The 15573-nt window shown below is 57.1% G+C and overlaps 1 protein-coding gene across 1 annotated transcript; it reads left to right on the forward strand.

Annotated features, from left to right (window-relative positions):
• The first annotated feature begins 328 nt into the window (after positions 1-328).
• Positions 329-5508, forward strand: BMP4 (bone morphogenetic protein 4). The gene is made up of 3 exons (XM_077324042.1): positions 329-568; positions 1511-1947; positions 4397-5508. The coding sequence occupies exons 2-3, from the start codon at positions 1518-1520 to the stop codon at positions 5347-5349; spliced, it is 1383 nt and encodes a 460-aa protein (XP_077180157.1). The 5' UTR covers positions 329-568; positions 1511-1517; the 3' UTR covers positions 5350-5508.
• Positions 5509-15573: the final 10065 nt, after the last annotated feature.

Raw genomic sequence — 15573 nt, forward strand, 5'->3', positions numbered from 1 at the left:
AGAAGCTGGCAGCTGTGGGGCTGGGCTAGAGGGCGAGTGGGCGGGTGGCAAACGTGGATGTCCTGCATTGTATGGGCTGGACTAGATGACCCTAATGGTCCCTCTTCCAGCTCTGCCACCCGGGGCTCGCCCCAATGCAAAGGTCAGAAGCAGCCCAGCTCTCCTCTCTGCCAAACATCTGCAAGAGCCCGAGATTGACAGAGGCCCAAGGGGTGGGACATCCCTTTTGCAAATCCCAGGGCGGTGGGGGGGAAGGGGGCGTGGCGGGGGCGGGGCCTGGCCTCCCTTGACGGACAGGCGGCTGCAAGGAGTGCCTGCTCGCCTCCACGTGACTCCGGCCGGGGCTGGCAGAAAAGGCGCAGGCAGCTGGCGGGAGCGCTTCAGTATCTTCCAGGCGAGCCCTTTCCCCGCAGCCGCCAGCCCAGCGGAGCAGCTGCGCCTCTCCCTCCCTCCCTCCCGGCCGGCCGGCTCCGGACTGCGCTCCCCGCGCCAGTTTCCTGCCCCGAGCCTCGCTCCACGCTGGCTGTCAAGAACCATGGACTGTTTCCCTGCGCCCTGTTGGCCGCCAGTGAGTAGCCGCGCCGGATCCGGCCTCTCGCGCTGCCCGGGAAGGGGCTCGCTCTCCGCCGCGCCGTCGGGGGGCTTTGCAGAGGCGCAGGGAGGAGGGGCACGACGACTCTCGGTCCAGAGGCCCCGCGCTGCCCTCGGCACCGCCTCGGGCTGACTCGCGAGTAAGCCAGCGGCCGGTGGGGGATCCAGATGCGGGCTTCGCTTTCCCTCCTTTGCTGGGAAGGGGGGGGGCACGACCCCCCCTCCACTCTAAATCGCATCTCTTCTTTCCAGCCCCTCGGCCGGACCCCCTCCTCCCCTTTCCCCCCCCTCCCCACCGCGGCGATCCACGAAGCACTTGCTCGGCAAAGCCGACGGCTCGCTCGTTGCCCCGCTGCGCCCCTCCCTCCCGCCCCCCCCCCCAGCCAGGTTAGCGACCGGTGGCGGGTAGGGGGGTGTTGTGTCCTCGAAACCGGTGGGACTCCGGTTTGCAAGCCCCGCGACCCGCCCGGCCGAGAGAGACCCCCCCACCCCCACTTCAGCCCCCGCCCCGTCCTTTTGTTTGTTTGCAGCTCAGGACAAAGCCCCGCTCGGATTGTTGTGATTAACACAAAATAATAAGAATAATAAATAATCATAATAAATCCAGGGGGAGATTCTTTGGTCGCGCGTTAATAACTCCGGGTGGGGAGGGAGTGAACGGGGCTTTGCGCCCCCCCTCTTCCGACTCATTTTTGCAACTTTGAGCAGATAAGCGGAGACACCCCGCAGATTTTGGGGGGGGGGGATTAAGGAAGAAACCGCGTGTTGGACGGTTTGGGGAAGGGGCTGCCCGTCGTTTCTTGAGCTGGGGAGGGGGCTGGTTCGCCCTGCTGCGAATTTGGGGGCTCCCCACTCCTTCCCCCCCCCCCGTTTGACCGATCTTGTTTGTGTCGCTTTCCTCCCCCCCCCCCCCCCGCAGAGACACCATGACGCCTGGTAGCTGGATGCTGATGGTCGTTCTGGTATGCCAGGGCCTGCTCGGCGGCACCGCCCGTGCCAACTTGATCCCCGCCGAGACTGGGAAGAAGAAGGTGGCCGGCGGCTGGCTGCACCCGCGAGGAGGAGGAGGAGGAGGAGGCGGCGGCGGCGGGGGAGGGCGGGGGGGCGAGGAAGGCACCTCCCGCCGCCCCTTCCCCAGCCATGAGCTCCTGCGCGGCTTCGAGGCCACGCTGCTCCACATGTTCGGCCTGCGCAAGCGGCCGCAGCCCAGCCGGGCGGCCGTCGTGCCGTCGTACATGCTGGACCTGTACCGCCTGCAGTCGGGCGAGGACCAGGAGCGCCTGCTCGACCTGAGCCTCCAGTACCCGGAGAAGTCCACCAGCCGCGCCAACACCGTCAGGAGCTTCCACCACGAAGGTGCGTGGGTCGCCCGGACGGGGCGGGAGCGGCCCTGGAGGCTGGGGGCGCCCCCCTCGACGTGCATGCCGACCGCTCGCGGGGGATCGGGGCCGAGATCTGGTGGGAAAGCCCTTCCGCCCCCCCAGCCTCGCCTCCCCCAGCGCTTTCCCCCGGGCTCGCTCCGCTTCGGATGGGAATCCGGATTGGAGGAGTCGCGTTCACACGGAGAAGGGAGAGAGTGAGGAGAAAACCGTGCGGTTGTTGCTTACTCTCCTCCCTCCCTCGGGACAAAAGTCCCCGGGACGCGCTGGGGTTTGAGAGCGGAAGGCGGGGGCTGCCTGGAACGGCGCCGTCGGAACGAGGAATCCGGATTCTCCCTCTCGGCGCAGCAGCCGTGCGCGCAATCCCCGGCCGATGCGCGCTGCCCTTGGTGCGCCGCGGAGATATCAAAGCTCCGCCGCCGCCTTTTTATCTTTTTTTCCAAACGGCTCCCTCTGGGTTTGTGGGGGGGGGGGGAGGGAAGGCGGCGGGCGGGGGAGGAGATGCCCCCCCTCTCTCCAATGACCTAAGCGCATTTCTACAGCTGTGCGTGTTTGCGGAAGGATGTGTGTGCGCACGTGTGGCCTGCAATCCGATCCAAATGTTTCCGAGCCAGTTTCTCCCCGCGCAGCCCCCCCCTTAAAGGCAACAGCCAAAGTTACAAATCCGCCTCAGACAAGCTGGGCTCCAACTCCCCCCTCCCCGCGACTCCCGTCCTTGCGCACAAATGGCCCCAATCCAAGAACGACTCCTCATTAGGTGCCTTTGGAGTGCACAACTTTTTTGGGTGCTGGGGAGTTGGGGGGCACCGTTGGAGGGCTCCTAGGTTTCCGGCCCTGCTGGCGGACCTCCGGATGGCACCTGGATTGTGTGCCGGATGGGCCCGTGGTCTGATCCAGCCTGGCTTCTCTGGTGTTCTTACATCTGGCCAAGGGATGCTCTGTCTGCTTGGTGCTGGGGGGGGGGGGCTTCTGGTGTTTTGGCCCCCGCTGGTGGACTTCATGAGGGCCCCTGGGTTTAGCTACTGTGGAACGCACCATGTGGGGCTGGATGGGCCATTGGCCGGAGCCAACATGGCTTCTCTTCCATTCTTTTGTTTGACCCACTGAGCAAACGCAGGCCGAGAATATGAAACGGGCATTTCCCGCTGCAGTGATTTCTGCTCTGCAGACCTTTCCACTGGTGAAGGGGCCTTTGGATTGCTTTGCAGGCCACTCTGCCTGTGTGCATGTGTGTGCATGCGTGTTTTGTTGGATCGCCTCTGCCAGGAGCGCACCGGGGTCTGGAAAGGGGCGCTGCGCATGGCTGAGGCCAAAGCCGAAGGGGGCGGGAGGCTGAGGACAAGAAAAGCCAGACGGGAGCATCTGCTGGTGCAAAGATCCGGAGATGGGAAAAGATTTCCACTGCCCTAGAGCCCCTGAGCATGTCAAGAGTTTCCAAGATACAGGAAAGGGCCATTTAGGAAGGTCCACCCCACCTACCCATCTTCCTTCTTTTTCCTTCAATACAGAATTCAAGTTCCCTTCTTCCTTCTGAACGGAATTCTTCCTTTCTGTCTTCCTTCCATAGCACAGGGGCAGTCAACCTGTGGTCCTCCAGATGTTCATGGACTACAATTCCTATGAGCCCCTGCCATAGCAGACTGCCCCCCCCGGGTGCTCTGCGCCCTCCCTAGAAAGGAAGTCTCATAGAAATCCATGGGGCTTACTTCTGAGCAAAAGTCGTTCAGCCAGTGCAGTGGGATTTACGCCCTCGGAATGCCCCCAGGACAGCCAAATTCCCTGTGTCCCTGGATGGGGGGAGGGGGGAGCAAGTCCAGTGAGCGGGAGAGGGGAGGGGTTCAAAGAAGACCCCTAGGATCGGGCTGCAGGCCTCTCTGCCCTGATGTCCCTGCGGGAGCCTGCAAATCAAAGGCAGGGGGGAATCGAGGTGAAGCTGGACATTTCTGGGGAGGGGGTGCAGGTGGGGTTGCAGATTTCTGAACTTGGAAACACCTGGGGAGGAGAAACTGGTGAAATTGCAGATTTATTTGGAGGGTGGGGCAGCAGGTGGAGTTGCAAATTTCTGGGGAGGGGCTGCAGGTGGCCTTGCAGATCCCTGAACTTGGAAACGCCTGGGGAGGAGATACAGGTGAAATTGCAGATTTCTGGGGAGGGGCTGCAGGTGGAGTTGCACCTTTCTGGGGAGGGGGCTGCAAGGGAACCCGGAACCCTCTAGGGAGGGGCTGCAGGTGGCGTTGCAAAACCCCTGAATTTGGAAACCCCTGGTTTGCAGGCGAAGGTGCCGTGTGTGTGTGTGTGTGTGTCTGCGTGTGTGTCTGCGGGGGGGCGCCCCCTCCCCCCGGGGGGGGAGGGTGTTGTGTCTGGGGTCCCCCCCCCCGTCGGCGCGGCTGGGCTCACGGCTGCCTCCTTCTCTCGTCCCTCCGCAGAGCACTTGGAAGCCCTGTCGGGCCCGTGGGGCCGGGGCCGCCGCCGCCTGCGCGTCTTCTTCAACCTGAGCAGCGTGCCGGCCGAGGAGGCGGTGTCGTCGGCGGAGCTGCGGCTCTATCGCCAGCGGCTGCCGGGCGGGGCGGGCGGGGCCGAGTCCGGGGCCTGGCAGCGCATCAACGTCTTCGAGGTGATGAAGGCGGCGGCGTCGCCGTCGGGGGGCGAGGAGGAGCCGGCGGCGCGCCTGCTGGACACGCGCCTGGTGCGCGCCAACGAGAGCCGCTGGGAGAGCTTCGACGTGAGCCCGGCCGTGGTGCGATGGACGGCGGGCGGGCAGCCCAACCACGGCCTGGCCGTCGAGGTGGTGCCGCTGGAGGAGCAGCAGCAGCAGCAGGAGCAGGAGCAGCAGGCCGCGCCGCCGTCGGCCGCCCACGTGCGCGTCAGCCGCTCGCTCGCCCCCGACGCCGCCGCCGACTGGGCGCGCCTCCGCCCGCTCCTGGTCACTTTCAGCCACGACGGCCGCGGCCGCGCGCCGCTCACCCGACGCCGCCCCAAGCGCAGCCCCAAGCACGCGCCCGGTGGCGGCGGCGGCGGCGGACACGCGCCCCCGCCGCCCCCTCCGCCGCGCCCCCGCAAGAGCAAGAAGCACTGCCGCCGGCACGCCCTCTACGTGGACTTCAGCGACGTGGGCTGGAACGACTGGATCGTGGCCCCGCCGGGCTACCAGGCCTTCTACTGCCAGGGCGACTGCCCCTTCCCCCTGGCCGACCACCTCAACTCCACCAACCACGCCATCGTGCAGACCCTGGTCAACTCCGTCAACGCCTCCATCCCCAAGGCGTGCTGCGTGCCCACCGAGCTGAGCGCCATCTCCATGCTCTACCTGGACGAGTACGACAAGGTGGTGCTCAAGAACTACCAGGAGATGGTGGTGGAGGGGTGCGGCTGCCGCTGAGTCCGGCGACGGCGCGGCTGGGACACGTAGGGCGAGGGCCGGGGGAGCCCTCCGCCCCTGACAGGCTGGGGGGGGGTCTTGCCGAGGACAAGGACACGGACGCCCACGCTGCCAGCCGGAGCCCCCCCCCCCCGAACACCCCAGGACACTCTCCCCCGATCCGTTCACCTTGACCTTATTTATGACTTAAATGTGCAAAATGTTGGGACCATAATAAGGATCGTATATTTTGACAAAGTATATTTATAATAACGGCCGTATTAAAAGATGGGAGGGAGCAGGGAGGGAGGGGGAAAGAAATAAAGCCAGTTCGTTATTTTAAAAGGCGGAGGCCCTGCGTTTATTGGCTTAAAAAATACAAGCAAGCCCTGGAAGGTCCCTGTTTTGGCGCAGAAGTGAGATGGCCCCAGAACTCTCCCCCCGTCCGGAATTCTTCCTTCTTGTTTCCTATTAATATGGAATTCAAGTCAGTCCTTCCTTCTTCAGCCTTGGGAGTTTGCACAGATCACTTCCCTCCCCTAAAGGGCATCATAGAGGACATCGAGTCCGGTGTTTCTTGAGTCCGTGACTTTTGTGAACATCCAATGTTTTTAGCATCCTCCCCAAAGCCGAGCCCCCCCCCCCCAGTTTTAACCCTTCTGGGAGTGAAGGCCTGGTCTTAATATGCTCCAGGGGTTGTTAGTTTGTGTGTGTGTGTGTGGGGGGGGGCAGAGTCTTCACACCGATATGATTTTCTGCTTTGAAACAGCCTTGTTATACACCCGCCTGGGTGTGCACACGGCACCAGCTTGGATGCTTATTGTTTAGGGTTGTTTTTTTTGGGTGGGGTGGGGTGGGTGGAAGGGGAAATCTGCACCTGCCTGGCTTTTCATGTCCAAGCACCCCAAGTCCTTAAATGCCTTGGCAGGCAGAAGGTCCCCGGTTCAATCCTTGAAAGCACCAGGCAGGAGGGGAGGGGGAAGACCTCGGAGAGACGCTGCCAGTCTGAGTAGGCGATACTGACCTTGATGAACCCAGGATCTGATTCAGTAGGTGGCAGCTTTGGTATATCTGGGCAGGGACTGTGGCCCAGTGGCCACTTGACGTGCAGAAGGTCCCAGGTTCAATCCCTGGCATCTCTGGTTAAAATAGCCAGGCTGTTGGCCATACTGTGGCTGTCCAGATGTTCATGGACTACAATCCCCACAAGCCCCTGCCAACATAGCTCATTGGCAGGGGCTCCTGGGAATTATAGTCCATGAACATCTAGAAAGCTACCGTTTGGCCACCCCTGCTGTAAGGGCTGGGAAAGACCTCCTCCGCCTGAGACCCTTTTGAGCAGCTGCCTGTCTGAGCAGGCAATACTGGCCCTGAGGAGCCCGGGGTCTGATTCAGTAGAAGGCACTGGAAATGATTCTCCCCTCGCATGGGTGCCCAGATTCTGGAAACTGGTAAACTGACGTCCCGGTCAGCTCTGAGTCTGCCAAAATAATGCACTTTCAGTCTACATTCAGTGTACACCAGGAATGGCCCAGCATTACATTTTGCTTTTCCACATAGCAAAATCCAATTGGGAAGTGCATTGAAGGTGCATTATTTGGCATGTGCCAAAGCACCCTAAAACCCACAAGTCTGCTATTATTTTCAGTGGGATTTTCTCTGGAGAACGTGGTGAAGCGTGGCCCTGTAGTCCCTCCCTGTTCCACAAAGCAGTTCTTTTGTATCCAAGAGCCAGCGTGGTGCCCCGACTCTAAATTTGTTCTGTTATGGGGAGAGGAAGGAAAAGGTGATTGTAAGCTGCTTGTGGACTCTTTCTGGTAGTTAAAAACTCCTTCACTTTACCCTGCCAGGTTGCAATGCCCCTATGGGCTTCAGTGGTGCTAGTGAACAATGGCCAAAACCACCTGTTCTCAGACTGCACTGAGCATGCACAGAGTTCAGTTCTGTCACCTCTAGCTGTGCGTTATCCCTCCCCGATACATTTGGGGCTTGGGGCCAGAGGTTGGTCTTGGCATGGTTCAGGATGATGAATGGGGCTCCTCTGGAGTTTACCGTGGATGGGTAAGCAAATGAACAACCCCTGGTTTCGTGGGGCAAACTGTGGGCTAGTCACAGTCCTGTTCTCTGTTCTCACAGAGCAGCTCTGTCAGAGCTCTCTCGACCCCTCTTACCTCCCAGGGCCTCTGTTTTGGGGAGAGGAGGGGAAGGCGATTAGAAGCCACTTTGGGACTCCTTTTGGTGGTGAAAAGAGATGTTCAGAGGTGATTTGCCATAACCTGCCTTGCTGTAGCGACCCTGGATCAGCCTGGTGGTCTCCCATCCAACTCCTAACCAGGGCTGATGCTACCCGGTTTCTGATCTCTGATGGGTTTGGGCTCACCTGAGTCTGGATTGTGGAGCTTCGAGATTCCAAGCTTCAGTCGGTTTGGAAGGGATAGCTAAAATTGTCCTGGGAATTATGCCTGAATTATTTTTTTTTGGGGGGGGGGGCTGTATTTGGTGTGGTCTTTGCCTTCTATACCATGGGTAGTCAACCTGTGGCAAACGCTGGCAGGGGCTCATGGGAATTGTAGTCCATGAACATCTGGAGGTCCACTGGTTGACTACCCATGCTCTATACAGTTCGGCATCCTTAAGGTCTTTTGGATGGATTTGAGTCCCTTTAGCCCCTGAGAAGCCGTCGCGATTTTGAGGATGTGAGATTTTCAGACATATTGAACAGGGGGTCAGCTTTAGAGACACGGATCAGGAGCGACGGGTTCAAATCCTGGGAAAGGAGGTTCCACTTAAATATTTGGAAGTGTTTTAGAATCATAGAATCATAGAGTTGGAAGGGGCCATACAGGCCATCTAGTCCAACCCCCTGCTCAATGCAGGATCAGCCCTAAGCATCCTAAAGCATCCAAGAAAAGTGTGTATCCAACCTTTACTTGAAGACTGCCAGTGAGGGGGAGCTCCCCACCTCCTTAGGCAGCCTATTCCACTGCTGAACTACTCTGACTGGGAAAAACTTTTTCCTGATATCTAGCCTATATCGTTGTACTTGAAGTTTAAACCCATTACTGCGCGTCCTCTCCTGGCGAGGGCTGTTCGTCGATAGCTCGGAGGGCGGTGGAGTCTCCCTTGCTGGTTTTGAGAAGACTGGCTGAGCACCTGTCAGAAGTGTGTGAAAGTCCCAAGGAAGGTGGGAGCGGGGGCTGGACTGAATGGCCCTTGGTGGTCTCTTCCAGCTCTGTGTGAGTCTGAGAATCAAAGCTCCCTTCGCCAGAATGCATTTGACTGCAGGAATTAATGCTCCCTTGGTATAGATATCTGGGCTGGCCAAACTGTGGCTCTCCAGATTTCCATGGACTACAATTCCCATGAGGCCCTGCCAGCACATGTTTATGGGGATTGTAGTCCATGGACATCTGGAGCGTCACCGTCTGTCCCTCCCTGTGGCTCAGGATACCCGTGTTGGTCTGCAATAGAAGAGCAATCAGGTTTAAGGGGTATAAGATTCCTCTTGAAAACTCATACTGTAAAAATCTTGCGTTCTCCCCTAAATCAGGATGACTCCATGAGTCAGGGGTGTCCAAACAGTGGCTCATGGCAGCAGGGGCTCATGGGAATTGCAGTCCATGGATAACTGGAGAGTCACACTTTGGCCACCTCTGCTGTAGTGTTTTCAAGGCAGGAGATACTCAGAGGGGTTTGCCGTTGCCTGCCTCTGTGCAGTGATTCTGGATTTTCATGCATGTGCCTCCCATCCAAATATTAACCAGAACGGACCCCCAACTCAGCTTCCTGGATTTGATGATATCAAACTATCCAGGTAAGGGCTCAAATCTATCCATTGTGCTGGGTTCTCCTGCATTCCGCAGGGGGTTAGACTAGATGGCACTGGAGGGCCCTTCTGACTCTAGGATTCTATGGATGTTACTCAGTGCAGGATAATTTATTTTAAAAACACAACTCCACCTGGAAACTACCAGAAGCCTGGTGCTGCCTGTTTGGTTTGCTCACCTTTCCTGTCGCTAGATTTATGGTATGAGCACGTGCTCTGAGACAATCATGGCAGGCCAAGTCACAGCTTTGTAGCAGGCAGGCCTGGTCTGGCTTGGGAAAACAAGGTTTGGGGGGCATCATCTGGGCGTGGAACTGGGGTCATCTTGGCTGGCCAGGGAGTTGTGAATTTCATGCATTCGGCAGGGGGTTGGACTAGATGGCCCTGGAGGGCCCTTCCAACTCTAGGATTCCTGCAGGTCTTCCCGTCCTGTTGCCATTATGAATTCACTCCCGTTTGCTCGGTTGGTTGATTTGCAATCTGTTTTTCAGAGTTTTCATAAGGGGGGGGGGAGCCAGAGAGAGAGAGAGAGAGAGAGAGAGAGAAAGAAATTGCATTTGAAAAGAAGCTCCCAAATTAAGCCTGAGTAAGGTTAAGGTTCATACCCTGGAGGGTTCCCCCCACCCCTCCTTTTTGCATTCAGAACCCCCCTCCCCTTTGCTTACTGCCCTCAGGTCCAAAGCTATTAACATGTAGAAAGGGAGGGCAAGGAGTAAGTAGGAAAACCACTTTTCCCCCCACTTCAAAGGTCGCGAAGGCCTTTGAAGATCATATCTGGCAATTACCGTGCTGGGCGAAGTGGGTGGTGGCGATTGGAAAGACTTAAATATGGATTTAGGAGAAGACGGGTTGAGCTGCTGGTCTATCTGTAGAGGCAGAGAAGAGTCATAGAATCATAGAGTTGGAAGGGACTTCTTGGTCATCTAGTCCAACCCCCTGCACTGTGCAGGACACCCACAACCCTCTCGCTCACCCACTGTCACCTGCCACCCCCTTGAGCCTTCACAGAATCAGCCTCTCCATCAGATGGCTCTCCAGCCTCGGCTTAAAGATCTCCAAAGATGGAGAAACCACCACCTCCCGAGGAAGCCTGTTCCACTGAGGAACCGCTCTAAGTGTCAGGAAATTCTCCTGGAGGTTTAGACGGAATTTAGAATCATAGAGTTGGAAGGGACCTCCTGGGTCATCTAGTCCAACCCCCTGCACTATGCAGGACACTCACAACCCTCTCGCTCCTCCACTGTCACCTGCCACCCCCTTGAACCTTCACAGAATCAGCCTCTCCGTCAGATGGCTCTCCAGCCTCTGTTTAAAAATCTCCAAAGATGGAGAACCCACCACCTCCCGAGGAAGCCTGTTCCACTGAGAAACCGCTCTGACTGTCAGGAACTTCTTCCGGAGGTTTGGACAGAATTTAGAATCATAGAATCCTAGAGTTGGAAGGGACCTCCTGGGTCATCTAGTCCAACCCCCTGCATTGTGCAGGACACTCACAACCCTATCGCTCATCCACTGTCATCTGCCACCCCCTTGAGACTTCACAGAATCAGCCTCTCCATCAGATGGCTCTCCAGCCTCGGCTTAAAGATCTCCAAAGATGGAGAAACCACCACCTCCCGAGGAAGCCTGTTCCACTGAGGAACCGCTCTAAGTGTCAGGAAATTCTCCTGGAGGTTTAGACGGAATTTAGAATCATAGAGTTGGAAGGGACCTCCTGGGTCATCTAGTCCAACCCCCTGCACTATGCAGGACACTCACAACCCTCTCGCTCCTCCACTGTCACCTGCCACCCCCTTGAACCTTCACAGAAAGCTCGTAGCCCCATGAGGACTAACCAGATTTGGGCAGCGGAGGAGCTTTCGTGAGTCATGCCCCCCCCCCCCCCCGGCCAAGCTGCTTGCCCTAATGCGACCCCTCTGAAAGGGTCGTTCGACTCCCAAAGGGGTTGCGACCCCCAGGTGGAGAACCACTGCTCTAGTACTTTAATCTGAGGGCATCCAGTGAAATTGACGGGCAGTAGGTTCCGGGTGGACAAAAGAAGGACCACTTGACACCAGGAGAGATTTAAAAATGAAATTGGCTGCCCGAGGATGTCGTGATGGTCACGGGAATAAACAGCTTGAAAAGGGGATTAGATGGTTTTACGGAGGAGAGGTCTATCAGTGGCGAGCAGCCACAATGACTGAAGGGAACCTCCACATTCAGAAGCACTAAACCTTTGAATCTCAAAGCCACAGGAGGCAAAATCAGGGGAAGGCCTCAGCTTCTGTACCCTGCTGTTGGACACCCAGAAGAACTGGCTGGCCACTGTGAGTAGTCTGAGTAGTTCAGCAGTGGAAGGGGCTGCCTAAGGAGGTGGGGAGCTCCCCCTCACTGGCGGTCTTCAAGCAGTAGCTGGACAGACCCTTCACCTGGATGCTTGAGGCTGATCCTGCACTGAGCAGGGGGTGGGACTAGATGGTCTGCATGGCCCCTTCCCACTCTAGGGTTCTGTGAGTCTAGTTCAGCAGTGGAAGGGGCTGCCTGAGGAGGTGGGGAGCTCCCCCTCACTGGCCGTCTTCAAGCAGCGGCTGGACAGATCCTTCTCCTTGATGCTCGAGGCTGATCCTGCACTGAGCAGGGGGTGGGACTAGATGGCCTGGATGGCCCCTTCCCACTCTAGGATTCTAGGAGTCTAGTTCAGCAGTGGAAGGGGCTGCCTAAGGAGGTGGGGAGCTCCCCCTCACTGGCCCTCTTCAAGCAGCGGCTGGACAGATCCTTCTCCTGGATGCTGGAGGCTGATCCTGCACTCAGCAGGGGGTGGATTAGATGGCCTGCATGGCCCCTTCCCACTCTAGGATTCTAGGAGTCTAGTTCAGCAGTGGAAGGGGCTGCCTAAGGAGGTGGGGAGCTCCCCCTCACTGGCCGTCTTCAAGCAGCGGCTGGACAGATCCTTCTCCTGGATGCTGGAGGCTGATCCTGCACTGAGCAGGGGGTGGGACTAGATGGTCTGCATGGCCCCTTCCCACTCTAGGATTCTAGGAGTCTAGTTCAGCAGTGGAAGGGGCTGCCTGAGGAGGTGGGGAGCTCCCCCTCACTGGCCGTCTTCAAGCAGCGGCTGGACAGATCCTTCTCCTTGATGCTCGAGGCTGATCCTGCACTGAGCAGGGGGTGGGACTAGATGGCCTGGATGGCCCCTTCCCACTCTAGGATTCTAGGAGTCTAGTTCAGCAGTGGAAGGGGCTGCCTAAGGAGGTGGGGAGCTCCCCCTCACTGGCCCTCTTCAAGCAGCGGCTGGACAGATCCTTCTCCTGGATGCTGGAGGCTGATCCTGCACTCAGCAGGGGGTGGATTAGATGGCCTGCATGGCCCCTTCCCACTCTAGGATTCTAGGAGTCTAGTTCAGCAGTGGAAGGGGCTGCCTAAGGAGGTGGGGAGCTCCCCCTCACTGGCGGTCTTCAAGCAGAGGCTGGACAGATCCTTCTCCTGGATGCTTGAGGCTGATCCTGCATTGAGCAGGGGGTGGACTAGATGGCCTGCATGGCCCCTTCCCCCTCTAGGAGCCTGTGATTATGGATAGAAGAGTTATCCAGGCTTTCAAATCAGCAAACAGGAAGATTCCAGGACATCCAAAAGGTGAATGAAGGACTTGCACCTGTCATTCCGACCTCAGGCTGGGCTGCTCAGTCCACCCATTGTAATTGGGAACCTTGCATGGGAATGTTTTGGGGGTGGGCAGTGCCCTTGGGTGGGTCACCTTCCTTGAAAGGAAGCTTAATGGGAAGGAGATAAGCCATCAATGAACTGATAAGCCTGGAAGATGTTCCCCCATCCCTGAAAAATACAAAGTAGACAATGGGTGGATAGAGGCAATCCTGGGTGGGTTTTGACATGCAAACTGTTGCCAGGTAAAGGTAAAGGTATCCCCTGTGCAAGCACCAGGTCATGTCTGACCCTTGGGGTGACGCCTTCCAGCGTTTTCATGGCAGACTCAATACGGGGTGGTTTGCCAGTGCCTTCCCCAGTCATTACCGTTTACCCCCCAGCAGCAAGCTGGGTACTCATTTTACCAACTTCAGAAGGATGGAAGGCTGAGTCAACCTTGAGCCGGCTGCTGGGATCGAACTCCCAGCCTCATGGGCAGAGCTTCAGACAGCATGTCGGCTGCCTTACCACTCTGCGCCACAAGAGGCTCTTAACTGTTGCCAACTGTTGACCAAAGAGAGAATTGTGAACTTCTGTTCACCAGACCCAGTGTTGGCTTGAGAAGAAAGTTGGGGTCCAGTGGCACCTTTAAAACCATAAATTTAATTCTAGGTATAAGCTTAATTGAGCATGCAGAATGGATATGATGGAGGTTGAGACATTGACATCAGGAGAGCCGTGCTTGATCAGATCGGCGGTCCTACTAATCCGGCCTCCTGTCACACAGAGTGGCCAGGGGCCAGCCTTCTGATGTTCCTGTGAGGACCCTATCTGTCAAATTCTGCACCAGTTGCAATTTCCAGGTCAAGGACAAGGGAAGGCCCATGTCGAGCAAGTTACAGAAGTCAATCCCGGAGGTGACCGTTGTGTGGATCATGGTGGCCAGCTGCTCTGAAGACTGGTTTGGCGAAGGTGGGAAAATCTAAGCACATTTGGAAGGGACCTCATCTGCCCCTCCTCCCCAGCCACGGGACCTCCGTCTTGGAGGGGTTGAGTTTCAGGCGACTTTGCTCCAACCATCCAGCCACAGTTCCCAAACATCTGGCAAATGTTTCCAGGGGGTTGGGGGAGTCCCGGTGGCCATCCACGAGGAAATAAAGCTGGTTTCCTCCCCATATTAGTGACAGCCCAGCCCGTAGCTCCAGAGGAGCTGGGCCGGAGGGTGCATAAAGATGTTTACAAGCATGGAGGAGAGAACCCTCCCTTTGCAGAACTCCACAAGGGAGTGGAAGAGGCTTGATAGCCCTTTCCCCTCTGCAGCCTCCGTGTCTGGTTCTGAAGGAAGCACATCAGCCAATGAAGGGCTGCCCCATGTGTACCAGCCCCAGCTGGCCAGCAGCTCTGAACGCAGACGACAGCCGAACTGCCCCTATCTAGCTGGCGCCGGAGGTCATCCGTCAGGGCGACCAGCACCGCCTCCTTCCCGTGGCCAGGACGGAAGTCCGACTGGTACAGGTCAAGCAAAATGGTTCTGATTCAGTAGAAAGCAGCTTCAAGACTGTCAGGGAAGGGACTGGGGATCAGAGGTAGAGCCTCTGCTTAGCACGCAAAAGGTCCCCGGTTCAGCCCCTGGAATCTCCACGTAAAGGGATCAGGCTGAGGGGGACGGGGGAGACCTCGGCTTGTCGCTTTGGAGAGACACTGCCAGTTTCAACCCCTGGGAATCACCAGTTACGGACCAGGCAGAAGGCGATGGGGAAGCTCCGTCTGGGATCCTGGCTAGCCTCTGCCAGTCTGAGTAGATGAGATCGACTTTGATGGAGCGAGGGCCTGATCCGGTAGAAGGATGCTCCATGTGTGAGGTGACACCCCCCCCAAGAATGTTTTAAAAAGGATACATGAGAGCAGAACTCTCCCTTCCTCCCTCCAGAATTCAAATTCTCCTTCCTTCCTTCCTTCCTTCCTTCAAATTATCCTTCCTTCCTTCCTTCCTTCCTTCCTTCCTTCCTTCCTTCCTTCCTTCCTTCCTTCCTTCCTTCCTTCCTTCCTTCCTTCCTTCCTTCCTTCCTTCCTTCAAATTCTCCTTCCTTCCTTCCTTCCTTCCTTCCTTCCTTCCTTCCTTCCTTCCTTCCTTCCTTCCTTCCTTCCTTCCTTCCTTCAAATTATCCTTCCTTCCTTCAAATTATCCTTCCTTCCTTCCTTCCTTCCTTCCTTCCTTCCTTCCTTCCTTCCTCTTTCTTTTCCTCCTTCTTCCCTTCTTCCCTCCCTCCCTCCCTCCCTCCCTCCCTCCCTCCCTCCCTCCCTCCCTCCCTCCATCCTTCCTTCCTTCCTTCCTTCCTTCCTTCCTTCCTTCCTTCCTTCCTTCCTTCCTTCCAATTCTCCTTCCTTCCTTCCTTCCTTCCTTCCTTCCTTCCTTCCTTCCTTCCTTCCTTCCTTCCTTCCTTCCTTCCTTCCTTCCTTCCTTCCAGAATTCAAGTTCTCCTTCCTTCCTTCCTTCCTTCCTTCCTTCCTTCCTTCCTTCCTTCCTTCCTTCCTTCCTTCCTTCCTTCCTTCCTTCCTTCCTTCCTTCTGGAAATAAACAAGCACCGAGTTTCTTTGGCATAAAAAAATGAGTGCACCAGTGTTTGTCCAAGGGAGTGGGATTGAAATGGATGCATTTGTTCTTTCATTACCGGAGCTCGCCAAGCCTCCGAAAGGGCAGCTTAGTTGAAACCAATAAAAATAGAAGTGGGAAAGTTTGCCAAAAGCCTCTTCTCCCTGGAGACCACAGGTGGAGAGGTGGAGATCAGAGCCTC

This window comes from Paroedura picta, chromosome 2, assembly GCF_049243985.1.
Source record: "Paroedura picta isolate Pp20150507F chromosome 2, Ppicta_v3.0, whole genome shotgun sequence".
In the NCBI taxonomy this organism is placed as follows: Eukaryota; Metazoa; Chordata; class Lepidosauria; order Squamata; family Gekkonidae; genus Paroedura; species Paroedura picta.

Coding starts and splice junctions, on each gene's coding strand:
- BMP4 (XM_077324042.1), top strand. CDS start 1,518: ATGACGCCTGGTAGCTGGATGCTGATGGTCGTTCTGGTATGCCAGGGC. Junction 1,948..4,396: donor CAGGAGCTTCCACCACGAAG/GTGCGTGGGTCG, acceptor GTCCCTCCGCAG/AGCACTTGGAAGCCCTGTCG.